The sequence below is a fragment of the Leptonotus elevatus genome, chromosome 1, assembly GCF_054856555.1.
Source record: "Leptonotus elevatus isolate MCC_2025b chromosome 1, RoL_Lele_1.0, whole genome shotgun sequence".
Taxonomy (NCBI): Eukaryota; Metazoa; Chordata; class Actinopteri; order Syngnathiformes; family Syngnathidae; genus Leptonotus; species Leptonotus elevatus.
The window spans coordinates 47,369,379-47,388,132 of record NC_141239.1 but is presented as its reverse complement, the minus strand read 5'-3'; the positions used below and the strand labels follow the sequence as shown (position 1 = coordinate 47,388,132).

The window sequence follows — 18,754 nt, the reverse complement described above, 5'->3', positions numbered from 1 at the left end:
AAGATTAAGTTTAAATGCATTGAGTTATAGTTGAGTTCATACCATGTTGTGTGCTTCCATGTCAGGTGGTAGCGCTCGGGTTCTGCTTTGGCAAGCAGAGCTACCTTCAGTCCAGTTGGAATGTTCTGGACGGTGTGTTGGTGTTTGTGTCTCTGGTGGACATTCTGGTCTCTCTGGCATATTCTGGTGGGAACCGGATCCTGGGCATCCTCCGAGTTCTACGATTACTACGCACATTGCGCCCACTTAGGTACATAGTCAGTTTGGACATTTGTAATATCCAATATGTCCTTAAAAGGAAGCCAAGCATGCAGACATTAGAGCTCATAATGTTTGAAATCTTGTTCTTACTATAAAAAAAAAGTAATATAATGTAAGAGGCAAAACAAATCACAGAGGAAAAAAAACTGTCCAGAAACTGTGGCGATTAATGTATATATTTTGTATTATGTGAAGTAGCTTTTTCAAGTTCCACCCAGATTTTGTTTCATTCTCTGAAATGCATGATAAAAGTCTTGTGAAGATTGGTCCTTAATATTTTCTTGCAGTGTATCTCAATAGCTCATGCAGGCTGCAACCTACATAAGGTTGTTGTTTTTGTTTGTGTATTCCAGAGTAATCAGTCGGGCACCAGGATTAAAATTAGTTGTGGAGACCCTCATCACTTCTCTTCGGCCCATCGGCAACATTGTCCTGATTTGCTGCGCTTTCTTTATTGTGTTTGGCATCTTGGGAGTGCAGGTAGTTCTTTATACACGCTTTTAGTATGATTAGCAACAGAACCATGACATGTAAATGCGTCTTTGTGAAAATATGGGACATCCTTATGTTCTGTAAATTAATAGTCGGATGGAGAAATAACATATAACAAATGTCATTGTTGTTCTTTCTTTTGCCTAGCTATTCAAAGGGAAATTCTTCCACTGTGAAGGTGTTAACACCAAAAACATAACCAACAAGTCAGACTGTCTGCAAGCCAACTACAGCTGGATACGAAGGAAGTACAACTTTGATAACCTGATTCAGGTATGGAAAAAAAACAAGACATGCAGGAATGAAATAAGATGCTTAATGCCCAGCTATATAAAAAAATACTGCAAGTGGTTTGAGAAAAACAAACCTTTAATTTTGAACAAATAAATATTAACACAGAATGCTATGAAGGACGAACACAGGGTTTGTGTGTGTTGACCTTGCATTTCTGTTTTTCCACTCCAGGCTCTGATGTCTTTGTTTGTCCTGTCATGTAAGGACGGCTGGGTCAATATTATGTACGACGGCCTGGATGCAGTGGGAGTGGACCAACAGGTAAAGTGATCTTGATTCATGATGCATCATAATGACTGGAATCTATTACGACACTTTTACTATGTCACCAACTGGTTTTATTTTTTATTTTTTTTGCGGTTCAATAGCAATGTAAGTTCAAAACAAAAAAAAGTAGGTGGTTTGATGCTTCAATTGGTTTGCAGGTTTTAGAAGTCTGACCTGTGGTGAAAAGTCCCAAAATAATCTTTTGTCATATATATATATATTTTTTTTTTACCATGACCATGACTTGATCATGCTTGGAATCAAACAAATGCACTGACAGACTCAAAGGTGTGAGATAACAAACATTCTTTCCTCTTTGCAGCCTGTGAGGAACCACAACCCGTGGATGCTGCTTTACTTCATCTCCTTCCTGCTCATCGTCAGCTTTTTCGTCCTCAACATGTTCGTCGGCGTTGTGGTGGAGAATTTCCACAAGTGTCGGCAGGACCAGGAAGAGGAGGAGGCTCGCTTACGGGAGGAGAAAAGGCTCAAAATCATAGAGAAAAAGCGCAGGAGTAAGGAGAATGAAGGGGCTGGTCGGTAGTCTATTTTTCTGAGCACTGCCTGCTTTCAGAGCCTGAAAAAAAAAGAAAAAAGAAAACGGAATGAAGGGACATTTCAGACGTTCATTGATTAAATTAGGGAGAGTTTCACAGACTGGCGAGCTCACACTAGCAGTGATTACTGACAAGGTGTGGGCTACACCACTCTGTCGCATGGAGTTGCATGACTGCTGCCCAACCTTTCCTTATCACTGCATGAACAAAAATCACAGGAAATATAATCTTGCATTTCAGTCATCCATGATAATAACATGTGAATGCTCAACCTTTTTTAACCTATGAAAACAAGACAAGACAGTAGACCTTGTGTCATAGAAATGTTGAACAGCAAATAACCGGCTCTGAGTTTCATTCTATTCTAATGTTTTTTCTTTCTTGCAAAACAAGAAAACAGAAAAAAAAAGCTTCCCCTGCATGCGATAACGATTTGGGCCCCTACTTTGCTCATTAGACTTTTGTAGGAAATTCTGTTGGGTCAAAAGCGAATGTTCGCTCGTCCTACTTTGTGCAAGCCAGAGGCTTCTCGTCATACGGGTAGGACATTTCCTGCTAACATGCTTTGACTGGCAGACTCAGAAACATAGCAGATGCTGTTACTGCTATTTGCTAGACTGTATGTTGAGTTAAGGAGACCATTTATGACTGTGCAAAAATAAGAAGATGCTTTTTGCTGGCAAAAAAATCAGAAATTACACATCTAATTACAATGTAGTTGGGACATTGTGTTAAACAAATAGAAACACAATACGATGATTTGCAAATCATGTTCAACCTGTACTTAATTGAATACACTACAAAAACAATATATTAAATGTTCAAACTGATCAACTTGACAGTTGTTTTAGCAAATAATAATAAACTGGATTTTATGGCGGCAAAACGTTTAAAAAAAAAAACTGTAACAGGTGGTAAAAAAGACTGAGGAAGTTGAGGAATGCTCATCAAACACCTGTTTGGAACATCCCACAGGGGGACAGGCTAATTGGGAACAGGTGGGTGCCATGATTGTGCATCAAAGAAACTTCCTTGAATTGCTCAGCCATTTACAAGAAAAGATGGGGCGAGGTTCACCTCTTTGTGAACAAGTGTGTCAGAAAATAGTTGAACAGCTTAAGGACAATATTCTTAAACGTACATTTGCGCTGGAGCCTATCCCAGCTGGCTTCAGGCAGCAATCGCAGGGCACACCGAGACTCACAATCACACCTATGGACAATTTGGAGTGTTCAATTAACCTGCCATGCATGTCTTTGGAATGTGGGAGGGAACCGGAGTACCCGGAGAAAACCCACGGTGAGAACATGCAAACTCCACCCAGGAAGGCCGAAGCCTGGACTCGATCCCACGTCCTCGGCACTGGGAGACGGACGTGCCAACCAATCATCTACCGTGCCGCCCGGTCTGACGAGTCCACATTTCAAATTGTGGAAAGTGTAGACGTCGTCTCCTCCGGAGCAAAGAGGATAAGAATCATCCAGACAGTTATGGACACAAAGTTCAAAAGTCACATCTTAATGATTATTTGCTAAAAGCAATTAAGTTGATCAGTTTGAACATTAAATATCTTGTCTTTGTAGTGTAATCATTTAAATATAGGTTGAACATGGTTTGCAAGTCATTGTATTTTGTTTTTACTAGTGCTGTCAAAGTTAAAGCATTAACCGATTAATTAATCACAAAAAAATTATCGCATTAATCATGAATTAACGCAGAGTAATCACACTATTGATTTTGACCATAGATTATCCTTTAGTGTGACAGCGGATGGCTACGTTTAGCACAGGTTGTGTTTGAGCAATAAACATAAATACTTGCATTAAAGTAAAGCATTTAATAAACGTTTGCGTATGACATTTAGAATATTTGTTGATGTCAAAATATTGGGGTCATTTTTTTTCCCATTTTAAATTATGCAAGTAATTAACTGATTAGAAAAAGAGGAGGATGAGCTTGTGCAGTGTGTCAAAAAATGCTGAAGACGTCCTCATAACATTAAATGTCAAAATAATTAACACATAAACGGTGCTCATCAAATTTGGCGCCACAAAAATGTTGATTAAAAAAATGACTTTTCTATTAAGCGATTAATCGTGATTAATCAAAATTCCAAGATGTGATTAATCTGATTTTAAAAATGTAACCGTTTGACAGCTCTAGTTTTTTCGTATGTTTAACACAAGATCCCAACTTCATTGGAATGGAGTTACTGTCATGTGACTATCACCTGAACAAGAAGAAACACGTTTTAAACAACTGAATGTCAGCAATTCCAATGATTGTTAAAAGCTCACGTGGCTGCTGGATGTTCAACTTCACACAATCTTAATCCAAAACTTTGTCACGTTTACTCGTGAAGCAATTCGAATTGAAGATTTCCGGCTCCGCAAATCAATAAAAGAGTGTAGAGTAAGTATGAATGACTATCTAAAAAGAAAACGTGTGTTGTTGAATAAACAGAGAGTCCTTTCAGTCATACATTTGTTTTACTACAAAAGGCATGAGTCATACATCCCATATTATTCATATGGACATGTGAATGTGCAATCAAAACAGAGTAGCTTTCGCTAAAAATGCGCCTTATTAAAGACAATAATGCTCAATTTTAATTGGAACTGCTAGACAGTTATTAATTGAACAATTTATTATTGTGGTTGTAGTTGTTTCCGATCACAACTTTCTGCAGATTTGGAGTCAGAGACGATGCACTGTAATGACTTTTAGTCATAAAGAAGCAATGAGTCAAACTCCCTCACTTACACATAATAGTATGTTTAATCACCTAAAATTACATTTGAGGATAATCTATAAAATGTTAATTAATCCCTCACAATTTTGGTCAAAATAATCCTGTAGCCAACTTTATGTTGACTTGCTGCTTCATGCAGATGTCTCATGTCCTGCTTTATTTGTGGATTTTACAAAAGCTGTGGTGTGCACTGACTGTCTTTAGGGTGGGGGTGAAAATAACTGGCACCCGACGGGGGGGAAAAAAAGGGATACAATGGCTCGTCACTTGGGTGTCCTTACCCCTTTATTTTTATCTCTTTTTGGCTTTGGAAGATGTCTGAGTTTTAAAAATTAGACCTATGGGTCCCATTAGTGTAAAATGGAACTTAAATGGAACTCCTACTGTGCTGCAAAAGAGTAGAACTTCAGAACCACATGAGTGTGATGGTTGCTGACCTTTGCCCTCCAGGTTTCAGTGCACACCACCGGGCTTATCATGTGTATAATTCAAACTCTCTCACACTCTTGTTTTTGTGTGTACGTGTCACTTTTTGTGTCTTTCCCTGTGCTCCAGAAGCCAAACAGAGGCCCTACTATGCTGATTATTCCACCCCGCGTTTGACCATCCATACACTGTGCACCAGCCACTACCTGGACCTCTTCATCACCTTCATCATATGCATCAATGTGTTCACCATGAGCATCGAGCACTACAATCAACCGCAGGTAAGGTCTGGCACACAAACAAGACAGCCAATATGTGAATGTCTTCAAATGTCCAATTTAAATTCATAGTTTTCTGTCCCATTGCTTTCACAAGTGAACATTTGCATTGACAACATGTAGCAACATTGGTTTGCCTGTGTGTGTCCAGTATTTGGAGGAGGTTTTGAAGTACTGCAACTACGTCTTCACCTTCATCTTCGTCATCGAGGCCCTGCTTAAACTTGTGGCGTTTGGGATACACCGATTTTTCAAAGACAGGTAACAAGCATTTAAATGTATAGCTGCGCGTATACTAATTTCCCATTCAACAATGCTCAGAATATACTGTCTGTGTGTATGCTGTTATTTTTTTTTGCTTAGGTGGAACCAGCTGGATATAGCTATTGTGGCTTTGTCCATCGTTGGCATCATCCTGGAGGAGCTGAAAATGAGTGCGGCTCTTCCTATAAATCCTACCATCATCCGAATTATGAGAGTGCTGAGGATAGCACGAGGTAGACACACAAGCATGCACACACACACCAGCACACGACACTTTGTTCAGATTTTGACACCGTTTTTTTCCCAGAGGAAATAATGGAGCCAGAATTAATCTTCTATATACTGTGTTGTGATTTAGTCTGCATATGCCGTTATATAGTATGCCATAAACCAGTGCTTTTTTTCTGGAATACACCTGGGGGTAGGGACACACCTTTTATCTTCCACTTTGATCTTAATTTTTTTTCTCCAAACTTGTGGAAATACTTTTTGAAAAGGCCCTTTTCTGTTTTAGCATGGTTGTGCCGCAGTGCTCAAAGAAAAGTCCAGTAAAGATGAGCTGGGTGACTTTGACTTGATCCTCTCCCAAGTCCAATTCTTATACCTCACATGGAATTCTTGTTTAACTTATTGCTTAATGTTTCCAAACCTACAGTCGTACTTCCAGGCGATAGTATTGATACCCAACCACTGGTAATTTATCCAAAGACACTTAATTGGTCAAAAAAAAATGTAATTACTACAAACGATGTATCATATAGTGACAGGCAGAACAATTGAATGATTTTCCATTAGACGGCAGAAAAGGTGCAACTCACCTTTGTATCCATTTGTTGCTATTCATACAGGAGAACAGAGAAATAGCTTTGTGTACAATTAAACGGGCCCAGATTTCACACTGAGTAAGTAAATGAGTGAATTGAGACAAGATCAATACTATTGCAGTATACTGCGTATACGGTACTTTTTGTGACATTTTTGTTTATTTGTGGCTGTGAGCTTTATAAAATGTTTATGTTTATAAAATAAATGCCTTGGCTCCATCAAGGTTTGGAAACATAATAATCATCATTGTGTTTTTATACAAGCAATTTTATAAATGGCTTCATGATAAGTCAAGTTGCCTTTTCGAGGATGATGCTCACAGTTTGACAGCCACTGAGAAGGCAAATTGGCCAAAAGACGGCAGTGACCCCATTGTGTAAAGTGCACTGTTGAAGGCATCTCCACTGTCTTTTCCGCAGTACTTAAACTCCTGAAGATGGCCACAGGCATGAGATCTCTGCTGGACACTGTCATGCAAGCGCTGCCACAGGTAGAGGGGGCAAGGGGATTCGTTTTTCTTTTTTTTTAATTCTATTTATGGCCGTCCGGGAGGACTTCATGTCTGGCTCAGGCAACAGCTCAAAGTGTATGATGCACATGCGGTTACTGACTCGATAGCTCAGCTATTTTCTAAATGTCATGTGAAGATGAGGTTACTGAGTGCAGTAAAAAAGGCAAAATCTAGAAAGAACATCAAAATACTACAATAGTGAAATATCAATTTACTTGATAATGATGATGATGATGATGATGATGATGATGATGATGATGATGATGATGATGATGGTTTTTGGGTTTGCAGGGGAATACAAATATGAATCTAAAAATATTAAATGGGCATGATATTAACATATTCATAAAATAGGCCAGGTTCCTTTTAATTAATTTTAATCATATTCTGCTCTGGTGTCTTATTATAACTGAGATCAAGAGAAAAAATGGCAAATGCATTAAGAAAGGTCGACTAAAATCTTTCATTCTCCCCAAAAGTCAATCCCAGTTTGCACTGGCACATTCACTGTGTTGGAAAGGGAACTAACATCTATTTTACCTCCAGGTGGGAAATCTTGGTCTCCTCTTCATGCTGCTTTTCTTCATCTACGCCGCCCTGGGTGTGGAGCTCTTTGGCAAGCTCGGTACGTCAAGACACATCACTCTCCTCCCATCTGCTTCTGTGCCACCATAATATGAGGGAGCTGCTCCGCGGTGGAACAAAATCGAATTTGCATCATCACTTTTATTCACAAATTGTTTCCGCAATAGACCATTTCCACCGAACACGTTTTTGTTTTTTTCTCAGACAAAAACACTGAATTGGAGATTGATTTTCATGTCTCAAAAAATAACAACATTTCTGTTTTTGTCACCATATTTATTATTGATACGTTATTTATTTATGTATGCATTATGCATTATACAGTATACATATTTTTGGCTGGAAGCAAGTAAAAATATTAAGTGGGAGTGAAATTGTAACTTTTGCCTTCTAGTCAGGTTTAGTATGAACAGTCAAGTAAAGTAGCAAAGTCAGGCTTAAAGGCTCTGTTCAGCCAAATGAGGCTTGACCATTAAAATATTTAAAGTTCATACACCTCACAATTCTGAGGTCGTCGGTTAGAATTGGGGCTTCAACCATTGTGTGTAGACTGTGCGTGCTATCTTCAGGCGCCCCGGTTTCTTCTCATGGTCCAAAAACAAGCACGTTAATTAAGTTTACTGTAGACTCTAAATTGTCCATGAGCGTGAATGCTTGTTTGTCTATATGTACCCTGCAATGGGCTGGCAACCACATCGGGGTGTACCCCGCCTCTAACCCAAAGTCATCCAGCACACCTGCCATGACCCTAATGAGGATAGGCTGAATTAATGGGGAGATTTTTACATTCCTAACTGTCAAATGCAAATGCAGCATAAATGAAAAATGACTCATCTTCTGGAAACACCCCACAAACAAACCCGCAATTGAGAAAAAGATTTTTGTAAAGCAATGCTGTCACCTTGTGGCATTTTGTTCTCCTATGTTTCTGAAAGTAATACATGTGTGTGTCTGACTGACAGAGAGCATAAAAACAAACTTGTGTTTGCTTCATGTGTTGCATTGGTCATGTTTATTTTTTTATTTTATTTTTTACTTCTGAGTGCTTTTGGTTTTACTACACTTTTGGGGCCTTGGAAACACTGTGCTCTAACTGTGTCCATGTTTGTGTTAATTTAATGAATGGAATTGTGCTTGTGTGTTTATTAGAGTGTAATGACAACAATCCCTGCGAGGGTCTGAGTCGCCATGCTACCTTTGAAAATTTCGGGATGGCCTTCCTCACACTGTTTCGAGTGTCCACTGGAGACAACTGGAATGGCATTATGAAAGTATGAGCACACACATTTGCACATTCTCATGATAGAAATGACCTCCAAAACCAATTATGGAATAATAAAGAACTGAGCTCTCTAAGCACTTTCACATCTTGACTTTTACTTCACCCAAAAATGTAACTCACGATGTTATCCCAGACGATGTGAATTGTATTAAGGAGACAATGTCATTAAAGGCAAGGACAATCTGGCGAACTGACTAAAACTTCAAGATGGTACTCAAATGCAATAAAATCCAAACACTGGTAGATTAGGAAGGAACCTTCAGGGTCCAATACTGACACTCTTTCACAACTGGCAATTGTGCCCCGAACATCAAATAACATGACAAATACATAAAAATAATAATAATAATAATAATAAACACAAATTAATTTTGTACCAAATGTACCTGTCTGTATGTATGAAAATGTTTCACATGTCATTACACTTCACAGTAATGGTGACGTAATGGTGACGTAAACCTCTTCTGTGTAATGTAAAGTACAGCTGCTGGGTTGAACAAAACACAGACAGGAACATAGAGTGTGTTAAAAGACGAGTCTTCTCAGTAGTGAACAAATATATGTATATATAAAGCAAAACTGCAGTGTTACTACAAGTGTATTCTTTTGTCCAATATTTTGCATCTAATAAGAAAATGAAGTAGATCCATATAAGGCAACAAATATAAAGCAACAAATGAAATTGTATGAAATGTTAAGCAATATATTACATTTAAAATTAAGAGCAATCATCAAGATAATATACAGTAGACATTACCGAATGAACAATACTGAGCTCTTTAAAAGAAAAAGAAAAAAAGATCATATACAGTAAATACTAATGCTATACAATAGGTTGAAACCAAAGATGATCTTTTTTTTCCTTGTCTCCCTTGTGGAACTTTCCTTTCCTCAGGACACATTACGAGAATGTCAACCTGAGGAGCGTCACTGTCTCTCCTACCTGCCGTTGGTCTCTCCCATATACTTTGTCACCTTCGTGCTCATGGCCCAGTTTGTGCTGGTTAACGTGGTGGTGGCTGTGCTGATGAAGCATCTAGAAGAGAGCAACAAGGTACGCTTCTGAACACGCCCTTTTGACACACTCATACTTTGCGAGTACAATCAAGGCATGTTTATGTTTATAGGAAGCGAAAGAGGATGCAGAAATGGATGCAGAAATTGCCATGGAAATGGCGATGGAGCAGCAACGCAGATTGAGCACCACTTCCAGCAACAGTTTAGGAGCAGGGACCTTTGTTGGGCCATGTCCACATTCACCTGGACAGGTAGCAGCCACCTCTCATTTATTTATTACTCTCTGTTAGCAAACAATTGACAGGTATGGTCATATAAAGCGGGTTGGGACTAAAACGGTGGGAAAGTGTTTCTAATCGATTATAGTTGCGGTTGACCAGTATTGTTTTTAGTGACTGGTCTCTGTCTCCCCCTAAAGGAGGAAGAGGTGAAGTGTAGTGAGGATGCAGAGCAAGTATCTGAGAAGATGTCCGTATCCAGGATGCACTCTCTGCCCAACGACAGCTACATGTTCCGACCTGTGAGACCTGCAAGCGCTCCTTACCCTCTGGAGGAGGTGGACGTCAGTGCTCACGACCAACAATCAGGTAGAAGAGTTGTCCTGTGACATGAGAAAATAATGTCAAATCAACGAAAGGTGGTGCATTGGGTACCTGGCTGTTCAGTGGAGATTGATTCTACCTTTTAATACTGCCCTTACAGCATCATAATTATAGAAACCAGCAATACAAAATGTAACAAAACACAATATGAATAGAGCTATACATCATTTGGAGCAGTTCAAAATCGATGTTTCTTTAATAACCTGACAAAAATACATAACAGTTCAATTAAATAAATCATGTTGATTAAATTATTAACTTAAATTATTAATTTAATAACACAATTCCCTATGTAATGTTTTGAGTCCATTTGCCTTGATTCAACTTTTGTGGCTTGACAGGAACTGGATGACTGAGAAGCCATACAGACGCTAAATTAAAAACAAAAACAAAAAAACAAAAACAATCTTTAGCACTTTTGCGTTGTCAGTGTGACAGGATGATAATTTACTTTTTTGCTAATTCGTCTAATATAGTACTTTTCAATTAGTTTCTGTTATGCCCCCCAAGGAAGAAGAAAATATGCCCCCCAACACTCTGCCATGACTGAAAAAGTATCAATTGTCTTTAAAAAAAAAAAAAGAAAAGAAAAAAAAACACACACGTCTGCATAAAAATATAACAAAAATATAAATCTGCTGAATAACTTAACATTGGTTATTATACTCCCTGTGCACACTCACAATTAGAGGACCACTGCCCCCTACTGTTAAGGAAGGATGTGCAAGTTACTACACATTATTCTAGTACAGCAAAAAAAACAACAACAACAAAAAACATGTTCCCTGAGGTCTCGCCATCGCACCATGTCTTCCTGAGAACTGTAATCATCTACAGTTGGACTCTAATGGTATGTTGTAGCCAGGCTGTGGGCAGGTCCAGCTCTGTCGAAAGGCGCTTGCTGCTGAGCCATTCCATTTGTCACACACTCTAAAAAGAGAACTGTTTAACCAATTTAAGATTACAAATTGAATTATTGACCAATTTTAAAAAAATGCTTCAATTAATAACACACGATTGAATTAAGTTAATCCAAAATTCATTACATTTAATATATTAATTTTGGATTAATTTTGGATTAATTTAATTGGTAACACACAGTTGAATTAAATTAATCCAAAGTGAACCTATTAACTTTAATTAATTATGAATTTATTAAATTTAATATAGTCACTTGAATTAAATCAATCCAAAAGTAATCCAAAGTGAACATATCAAGTTTAATGAATTTTGGATTAATTTAACTCAGGTGACTATATTAAGTTTAATAAACTCATAATTAATTAAAGTTAATAGCATATCATAATAATAATAATTATGAGTTACTCATGATTAATAAAGTTAATAGTATATAATAATAATAATTATGAGTTTATTAAACTTAATATAGTCAATTGAATTAAATTAATCCAAAATTCATTAAATTTAACATCTTCATTTTGGATTATCTTGGATTATGAATTTATTAAACGTACTACAGTCACTTGAATTAATTGATTAACTTAATCCAAAGGTAATCCAAAGTGAATATGTTAAATTTAATGAATTTTGGATTATCTTAATTCAAGTGACTATATTAAGTTTAATAAACTCATAATTAATTAAAGTTAATAGGGTCACTTTGGATTAATTTAATTCAACCGTGTGTTACCAATTGAACTATTTTTTTTAAATTTGTCAACAATTCAATTTGTAATCTTAAATTGGATAAACAATTCTAATTTTAGAGTGCATAGGCTCATCTGCTCATCTGTGGAAAGGCTGACTACTCGACTAAAATGGACATAGCCAAAGCTTCATAATAACTAAACATGTCTCCTTGAAAGCAATTAGCAATGATGATTTAAGACAGTGGACAGGTTCAAGTGTTTTTTCAGATGGACCCTTTTTCTGATTTGGAGTACTGTATTCCAAACCTGCTTCATGTGCACCTTCAGGCTCGCTGACGTCGGTCCATTCGCAGCCGTGTGAGAGTCGCACTCTGCTGCAGGTTCCCGATGCTTCCCCCGTTCACCCGCGTCCGCTACCTTCCGTCAACCTGCCCCGCATCGCCCCACCCACGCCCCACCCCTCTCCTCGAGCCCTGCACAGACAGGTGAGACAAGCATTCAGTATCACTCACAGAAATATTTCAAGCCTAATTTAAGATTTATGTGGTTTTTTTTACATGACAAATTCCCTTTTACTTTTTTGGGGGATCATTTTAACAATACCAAATAAACCATATATGATACATATTCATTAGTCATTAGCCTATTTATTTGAAATGCATAATCCTTAGGTTTATGTATTTAGTATTAATAAAGTATAATAACTTTTTTGTCTTTTACATTTTTGGGATGTCTGCATTCAGTTTCATCCCAAAAACATAAAAATGTAAAAATAAATAAATAAAAATGGACAGTTAATGGAAAGCGTTTTGCACATCGCAGTATATTTATCGTTTATATGTAACCTGATTATTATGCAATTCAAGCAATATACTTCATGTATTTTAAATAAATACTCTCATCCATTCATTCATCCATCCATCATCTACCGTTTATCCGGGGGTCGGGTTGCGGGGGCAGCAGCTTTAGCAGGGAAGTCCAGGCTTCCCTCTACCCAGCCACTTCAACCACATTTCCGTTGGGATCCCAAGGCGGTCCCAGGCCAGCCGAGAGACATAGTCTCTCCAGTGTGTCCTGGGTCGTCCCCGGGGCCTCCTGCCGGTGGGACATGCCCAGAACACCTCTCTTTACTATTAATTTAGACTAATTATACTTTATTAATACTAAATACATAATAATACTAATAATAATAATGTATTATATAAGGTTTATTTGGTAGGTTTGTGTTAAAATTATGTATATAAAAAAGTAAATGGGAATGTAAAAATATTACACAAATCTTAAGTTTGGCTTAAAATATTTCTGTGAGTGTACGATTAGTTAAAAACATTTCCCCAAATAGCTGAATTTGCTGTTGGGAAAATCATCACGTCAAATGATCCATTTGTGGCATTATGCCAGTTTTGAGGAAACTGTAAACTTGTCTTGTTGTTAGCATTGACATTAAATGAATCAATCTGATTTTGCAGGTGGCAGTTAAAGTGGATTCTGTAGAAGTCCAAACTTGTGAGCAGCAAGAGAGGCCGAACCCCATCCATCGTCCTCTGCCCTCACCTGCATCACGTTCTCCTCTTAACCCCGCCCCCTCTCCTCTGCCTCCTGCCCCTCCCTCCTCCCCCTCAGCTCTTTCCCTCCCACCCTGCTCCCCCTCTCCAGTTCCCCTCCCTTCCCTCTCTCCATCCCCTCTCCCTCCTTTACCGTCCTCCCCGGCTTCCCTCGCTCCTCCACCGCCCTCCCCCTTGCTTCTCCTCCCTCCGCCTCGTTCTCCGCGCTTCCCATTGCGCAGCGCCAGCCTCCACCGGCCCAGGCCGCCCTCTGCCGCCTCCCTCTTTGACCCGGCTGACGAGGAGGTGTGTCACATCACCAGCTTGGCCCGCCACAGACAGATTGCCGAACTGGGAGGCGTACAGGAGAGCCGAGCGAAAGCAGGTCGAAGCCACTCCCTCTCTCCATACACAGACTCCACCTCGTCACCCCCTACCGCTTCAATACCGCGGCCGTCCTCCAGGAGCCTCCTTGGGGCGGAATTGAAGGACCGGGACTTTAGGAGGGGCTTCAGCGACGATCCCCAAGTGTTCCCGCACAAGCCGTCCTTATTGTCTGCCGGTTACCTTGACGACCATCGGCGCCACTCCATTGAGGTGTGCCTGCCACAAGACGGCATTGCCAGTGACGACCAAGACTTTAAAGCGGAGCTCCACAAAGGGAAGAGCAATTTCCCAATGAGGGTGCAGTCAGTTGGAGGTGGACACCGGAAGAAGAAGACGAGCCCACCGTGCATATCCATCCACCCCCCTTTGGAGAGGGAGCACCCGCCCTCGCCCCCGAAACTGGCCGACTGCAGCATGATGCTAAGACGAAGGACGCCATCTTACGACTTGGCCGCACACACAAACAAACAAGATGCCGAGGCGCACTCGCCGATCCATCGGGCGCTCACGCCCGTTCTTGTACCGCTACAAACACACTCGCCCACGCAAACGCTCACACCCTCGCCGACGCACCCGCCCATCCCGATCAGCCCCAATATTTTCATTCAGCCTCACGCCCCACTCATCCCGAGGCCTTTCGCACAGACGCGCCCCGTCTCCGCCGGCGCCCGGCACACCGCCCTCACGAGGGAATGCATCCCCTTACCGCAATTCACGTTCGACCAACCGCAGTCCAGATGCTTGTCGGACGCCGATCCTGCACCGTGCGCATCACCTTTTGACAACAAACTGGGAACCGGTGCAGGATTCACCGCAAAGAACCGGAGGACCGCCCAATGAACATCAGGGAGACAAAGTGAATTCACTGGTCCGAAATTCTCCCGAGCTGGAGAACATGCTGACCTCAGGATTCTTGGCGAGCGTTTTTTGACCGATGGATTCTGTTTTTATGGATTCAGAAGACGGACGGATGAACACCGGCACCGAGCCATCACAGAATCCCAGACGATGGATCGATCCAGCTCCACTTGGGCGGCACCCAACAGTTGAGGACTAAAGCCACCTAACTCTGTAGCCAAAGTTTTGTTGTTTTTTTGATGCACTGTCTACAACCCACGCGAGCCAATCAGGAAGCAGCGTCTGGCTGACAACCTCTGACCTTTACAGGAAGTGGTTAATGAAGTGCAAGCGTGGGGCGGGATTGTGGGATATGCAACTTCAGGTTTTCTACAGAAGTTCTGCTTGCCCCTCCTCTGCTCCTTGATCACATTGATCCGAGCAGGTGTGTTTGTGTTCGTACCTCGTCCGAATGAGTGTTTGTATGTTTTCCTACATCTATCGTTGTTGTGTCGCCATGTTTTTCTTACACTTCTTTCTTGACCGAGAGGGGGAGCAGGACCGAGCTGTAGTGTACGTTTATCTGTGTATCTGTGCAGTGTAAATAAAGAAAGTACTTTATTTGGTCAGATTAAAATAGCTCTATCCATATGCACATATTTTTATAGAGATCGAAAGTGTTTTTGCACACACGTTTGACTTTCAAGTATATTTCCTCGGTTATCCTCTTGTGAATGTATGTTTCCTTTCAAAAGCTAGAGAGGGACAAGAATGAAGGAGGCAAATTCTCCTCAACAAGATGACGGAGAGGATTGGATTTTATTTTTCTATTTTTAAGAATAAGAGAACCATATGTAAGTGTGTGATGTGTTTCTGTAGTTTTGTCTCAAATTTGGTGTCTTGATTGCAGTCTTCAGGAGTGGGCTCAGTGATCATCATAAAAAAATCGTCAACGGCAGTTTGAAGCGACATTGCAACAACCCTAACTGCCATGCAAATGTCAACCTAAAAATAATTCAATTGAATACTCATTGCAGGTTGCAATGGCTTCCGGTTCCATGTTCAGCATCACATGTTCCCCTTGCCATCATTGGTACTACATTTCTGTGCTGGTGTCGCACGGACCGCAAAATAAAAACAAACCAAAGAAAACCCAAAACACACCCGTTACATGCTCGCTGAGAATTGACACTCTACTTTTGACGAAACCAAATTAAATATTGTACATTATTTCCTTATGGGGATGTATTACAGCTAACTAACTAACCCTAACCCAATTAGTCAAGCTGTTGAGCAAGTTTCAAGTGTGAACTCGTCTGTTGCATCACTGAGCCTTCCTGCTGAATCAGCTGTGACCCCATCGAGTGTTTCTGTATATCTAAAGACAACCAAACTTACTTACTAGATGTGTAGCCAGAGTGCAATAATAACGCTATACATATATATATATATGGACAATATGGTAATCCGCACTACATTGATCAACCACACTGTTATGTTCATACATAGCGTCAGAATTATAACGTCATTTTTTTCAAATATGAGGATTTGATGAGTTGATGATACTTTCTGGCCTTTTGCATGCAGAGTGGCTGGCGGCAGCATAACCTTCAGATTTTTTTCTCTAAACGCTCAGGCTTAACTACTAATTGTTTTATTGGAAGCAGAGAGAGCGACTGAGAAACATTTCTAGATCTGCTGCACAACACAACATTAGCAAGAAATATTTGATGAGAATGCAACTTGAATTAGTAGTAGTCACATTTTGTTTGTTTACTTGAAAATGTATTTATTGATTCAACTGAAATTGGCTTTGAAATAATGAACTTTATTTGTGGCAAAATACAGCATTTTCAGTGTTTGTGGAGTATGTGAGAGCAGGACTCACACAGCCGCAATGATGCTCATGTTGCTGCAAAATTTCAACATCATAATCGTCATTTTTGTCGACCTTTTTGTTCAATCTTCTACTTGTGAGAACACATTGCACCAACATTTGGATGTAATGGCCACAAACTAAACCGGCAGTCAAAAAGTGTGGAGGACGTCGTATGACAAACACAATCCCAAGCCATACAGAACATGGCAAAGCACAATATGTATATACTGTATATATATTTCATTTTGTCCAGAGTCACATAAGCAAGAAGAATATTTATAAAGTTCATTTGAGTAAGAAAACAAGTCTTTAGCAGACAATTAAATGTTAGATTTATAAATAGAAGTAATGATAATTGTGTTAGCAATGATTTTCAATATCACCATCATAAAGTACGTCTGGATTTTGTCATTTGGACCCATGTGTTATTTGCTTCGAAATTAAGAACAATTTCAAACAATGCCTTAAAAATTGAAAATCAATTGGGTGCATCTTTTGGAAATTTAAGTATGATATATGATTATGAGATCTTCATGTACCTTCCGTTTTTCCATTGCTGTTCTATTGTGTTCTGAACTCAAATGATGATGTAGGTTTAAAGAAGGAAGGAAGGAAGGAAGGAAAGAAGATATATTTGTTAGTCTTGGATTATTTGTTCCTGAAATAATTTCTGTCGTGTTTATGTGATGTGTCAAGAAAAATGGCTCCTGGACTATTGGAATATGATAACAAGAAGATGTTGTTGCTAAATGATGGATTCCGACTAGTTGCCCAAACACTTTCTGCCGAATTTTCTTTTGTTTTCATGTCTTCTTGCACCGATTGTGGGTCAGCCGAGGTCTTTGTCTTTTGTTGGACCTAATGCAGTCCAGTCTAATCTACGTTTTTGCCATAAGCAACTTCTTAGTTTGGTAGAGCGACTGCATCTTTATTTTATTATTTGTATTTTTTTTTTTTTACAATTTACAGATCTTTGGATCTCAGTATTTAACTCCTGTTTTTGAGGAAGCATTTTAGGACCATTGCATGTTCTAATTTAGAAAGAAAAAAAAACTTTTGGAAAAGACTTATCTGGATGTTTTAGAGCTTTTAATACAGTATTTGCATTTTCAACTGCAACTGGTTCCATATGTAGACTGACTACCTAAGCACTGGGCTCTAATTAATTGGTATCTGATATAGTACTAATAAAAAAAAAAAAAGACCCCGTTGTTTGTTGTCCAATGCAATACTGGGTGGTTGCTGTATGAGGACACCTCGTCGTCATTATACACTTTTATAGCAAGACATGGAAATCTGTTGGTCCTGTTGTTCAGAACCAACATTCTTTAATTGTTAAGGTGAACATATTTTTCACTTTAGCTTTTCCTCCTAATACTCTCAACATATTAGAACTTTGCAAACTGGTGACTTGATACAATATATATTTGACGTAGGAATAGCCTAAGCCCTTACGCTTTGTGACAGCCAATAGATACGTTACGGTTACGGTACGTTGTTCTTGACAATGACTCAGCCTCAATGTGAATCTGACCATCTTCAATACAACAATGTTTCAGATACGCTGAAATTTTGCAAATCCGAATGGGACGAACCAGAAGTCTTGTTGTCTCTTCTCCCCATCGAACCCCTTGAGTGGCTGGCCCAGGCACCCGTAAACCCCCAGGCCTTATAACAAGGGGAGTTGGTGTCTTGAGAAAGTCTGCAATAAAGTTCTTTCCACCCCTGAGAGAGCGAGAGAGGAAGGCAAAGGGGAGGCACGCTCCATGTTGTATCTTTGACGATTATTGTGTGACGGCCTCATCGTCCTGGACGATGTTTCCCTATCAGTTCAAGAAAAAATTAATAAAATAAACATTTCATAAATGAAACACGTTGTCTGCTTTGTCTTTTCATCAAGATTTACTTTAGCTTGTGTATATGCAGAACAAATGAACATGAATTGTAGAAAGTGCATCCACTCTCATTTCCACGGATAATTATGTGAAATGCAGCTGTTAAATATGGCATCAGCTCACACAATTACAACACACTAAGAGTCAATTAGAGAGTACTGTTAAATTATTAGAAAACAAGTCATTAGT

General features: G+C 39.5%; 1 protein-coding gene across 2 annotated transcripts in view; it reads left to right on the top strand.

The window, feature by feature from the left end:
- cacna1ha (calcium channel, voltage-dependent, T type, alpha 1H subunit a) overlaps nucleotides 1-18,541 on the top strand; it is a 97,217-nt gene extending 78,676 nt beyond the window's left edge. The window contains exons 23-38 of one of the 2 annotated variants that reach the window (XM_086061354.1): nucleotides 66-250; nucleotides 615-741; nucleotides 901-1,026; nucleotides 1,219-1,308; nucleotides 1,637-1,829; nucleotides 5,179-5,330; nucleotides 5,479-5,588; nucleotides 5,691-5,824; nucleotides 6,836-6,906; nucleotides 7,474-7,552; nucleotides 8,662-8,783; nucleotides 9,690-9,848; nucleotides 9,922-10,062; nucleotides 10,230-10,398; nucleotides 12,351-12,508; nucleotides 13,493-18,541. In XM_086061354.1, coding sequence (XP_085917480.1) covers nucleotides 66-250; nucleotides 615-741; nucleotides 901-1,026; nucleotides 1,219-1,308; nucleotides 1,637-1,829; nucleotides 5,179-5,330; nucleotides 5,479-5,588; nucleotides 5,691-5,824; nucleotides 6,836-6,906; nucleotides 7,474-7,552; nucleotides 8,662-8,783; nucleotides 9,690-9,848; nucleotides 9,922-10,062; nucleotides 10,230-10,398; nucleotides 12,351-12,508; nucleotides 13,493-14,794 — 3,318 coding nt within the window. In that variant the 3' untranslated portion in view covers nucleotides 14,795-18,541. Of the gene's footprint in view, nucleotides 1-65; nucleotides 251-614; nucleotides 742-900; nucleotides 1,027-1,218; nucleotides 1,309-1,636; nucleotides 1,851-5,178; nucleotides 5,331-5,478; nucleotides 5,589-5,690; nucleotides 5,825-6,835; nucleotides 6,907-7,473; nucleotides 7,553-8,661; nucleotides 8,784-9,689; nucleotides 9,849-9,921; nucleotides 10,063-10,229; nucleotides 10,399-12,350; nucleotides 12,509-13,492 lie in introns of both variants that reach the window. The other variant, XM_086061279.1, reaches the window with a different exon arrangement.
- The last annotated feature ends 213 nt before the right edge of the window (nucleotides 18,542-18,754 follow it).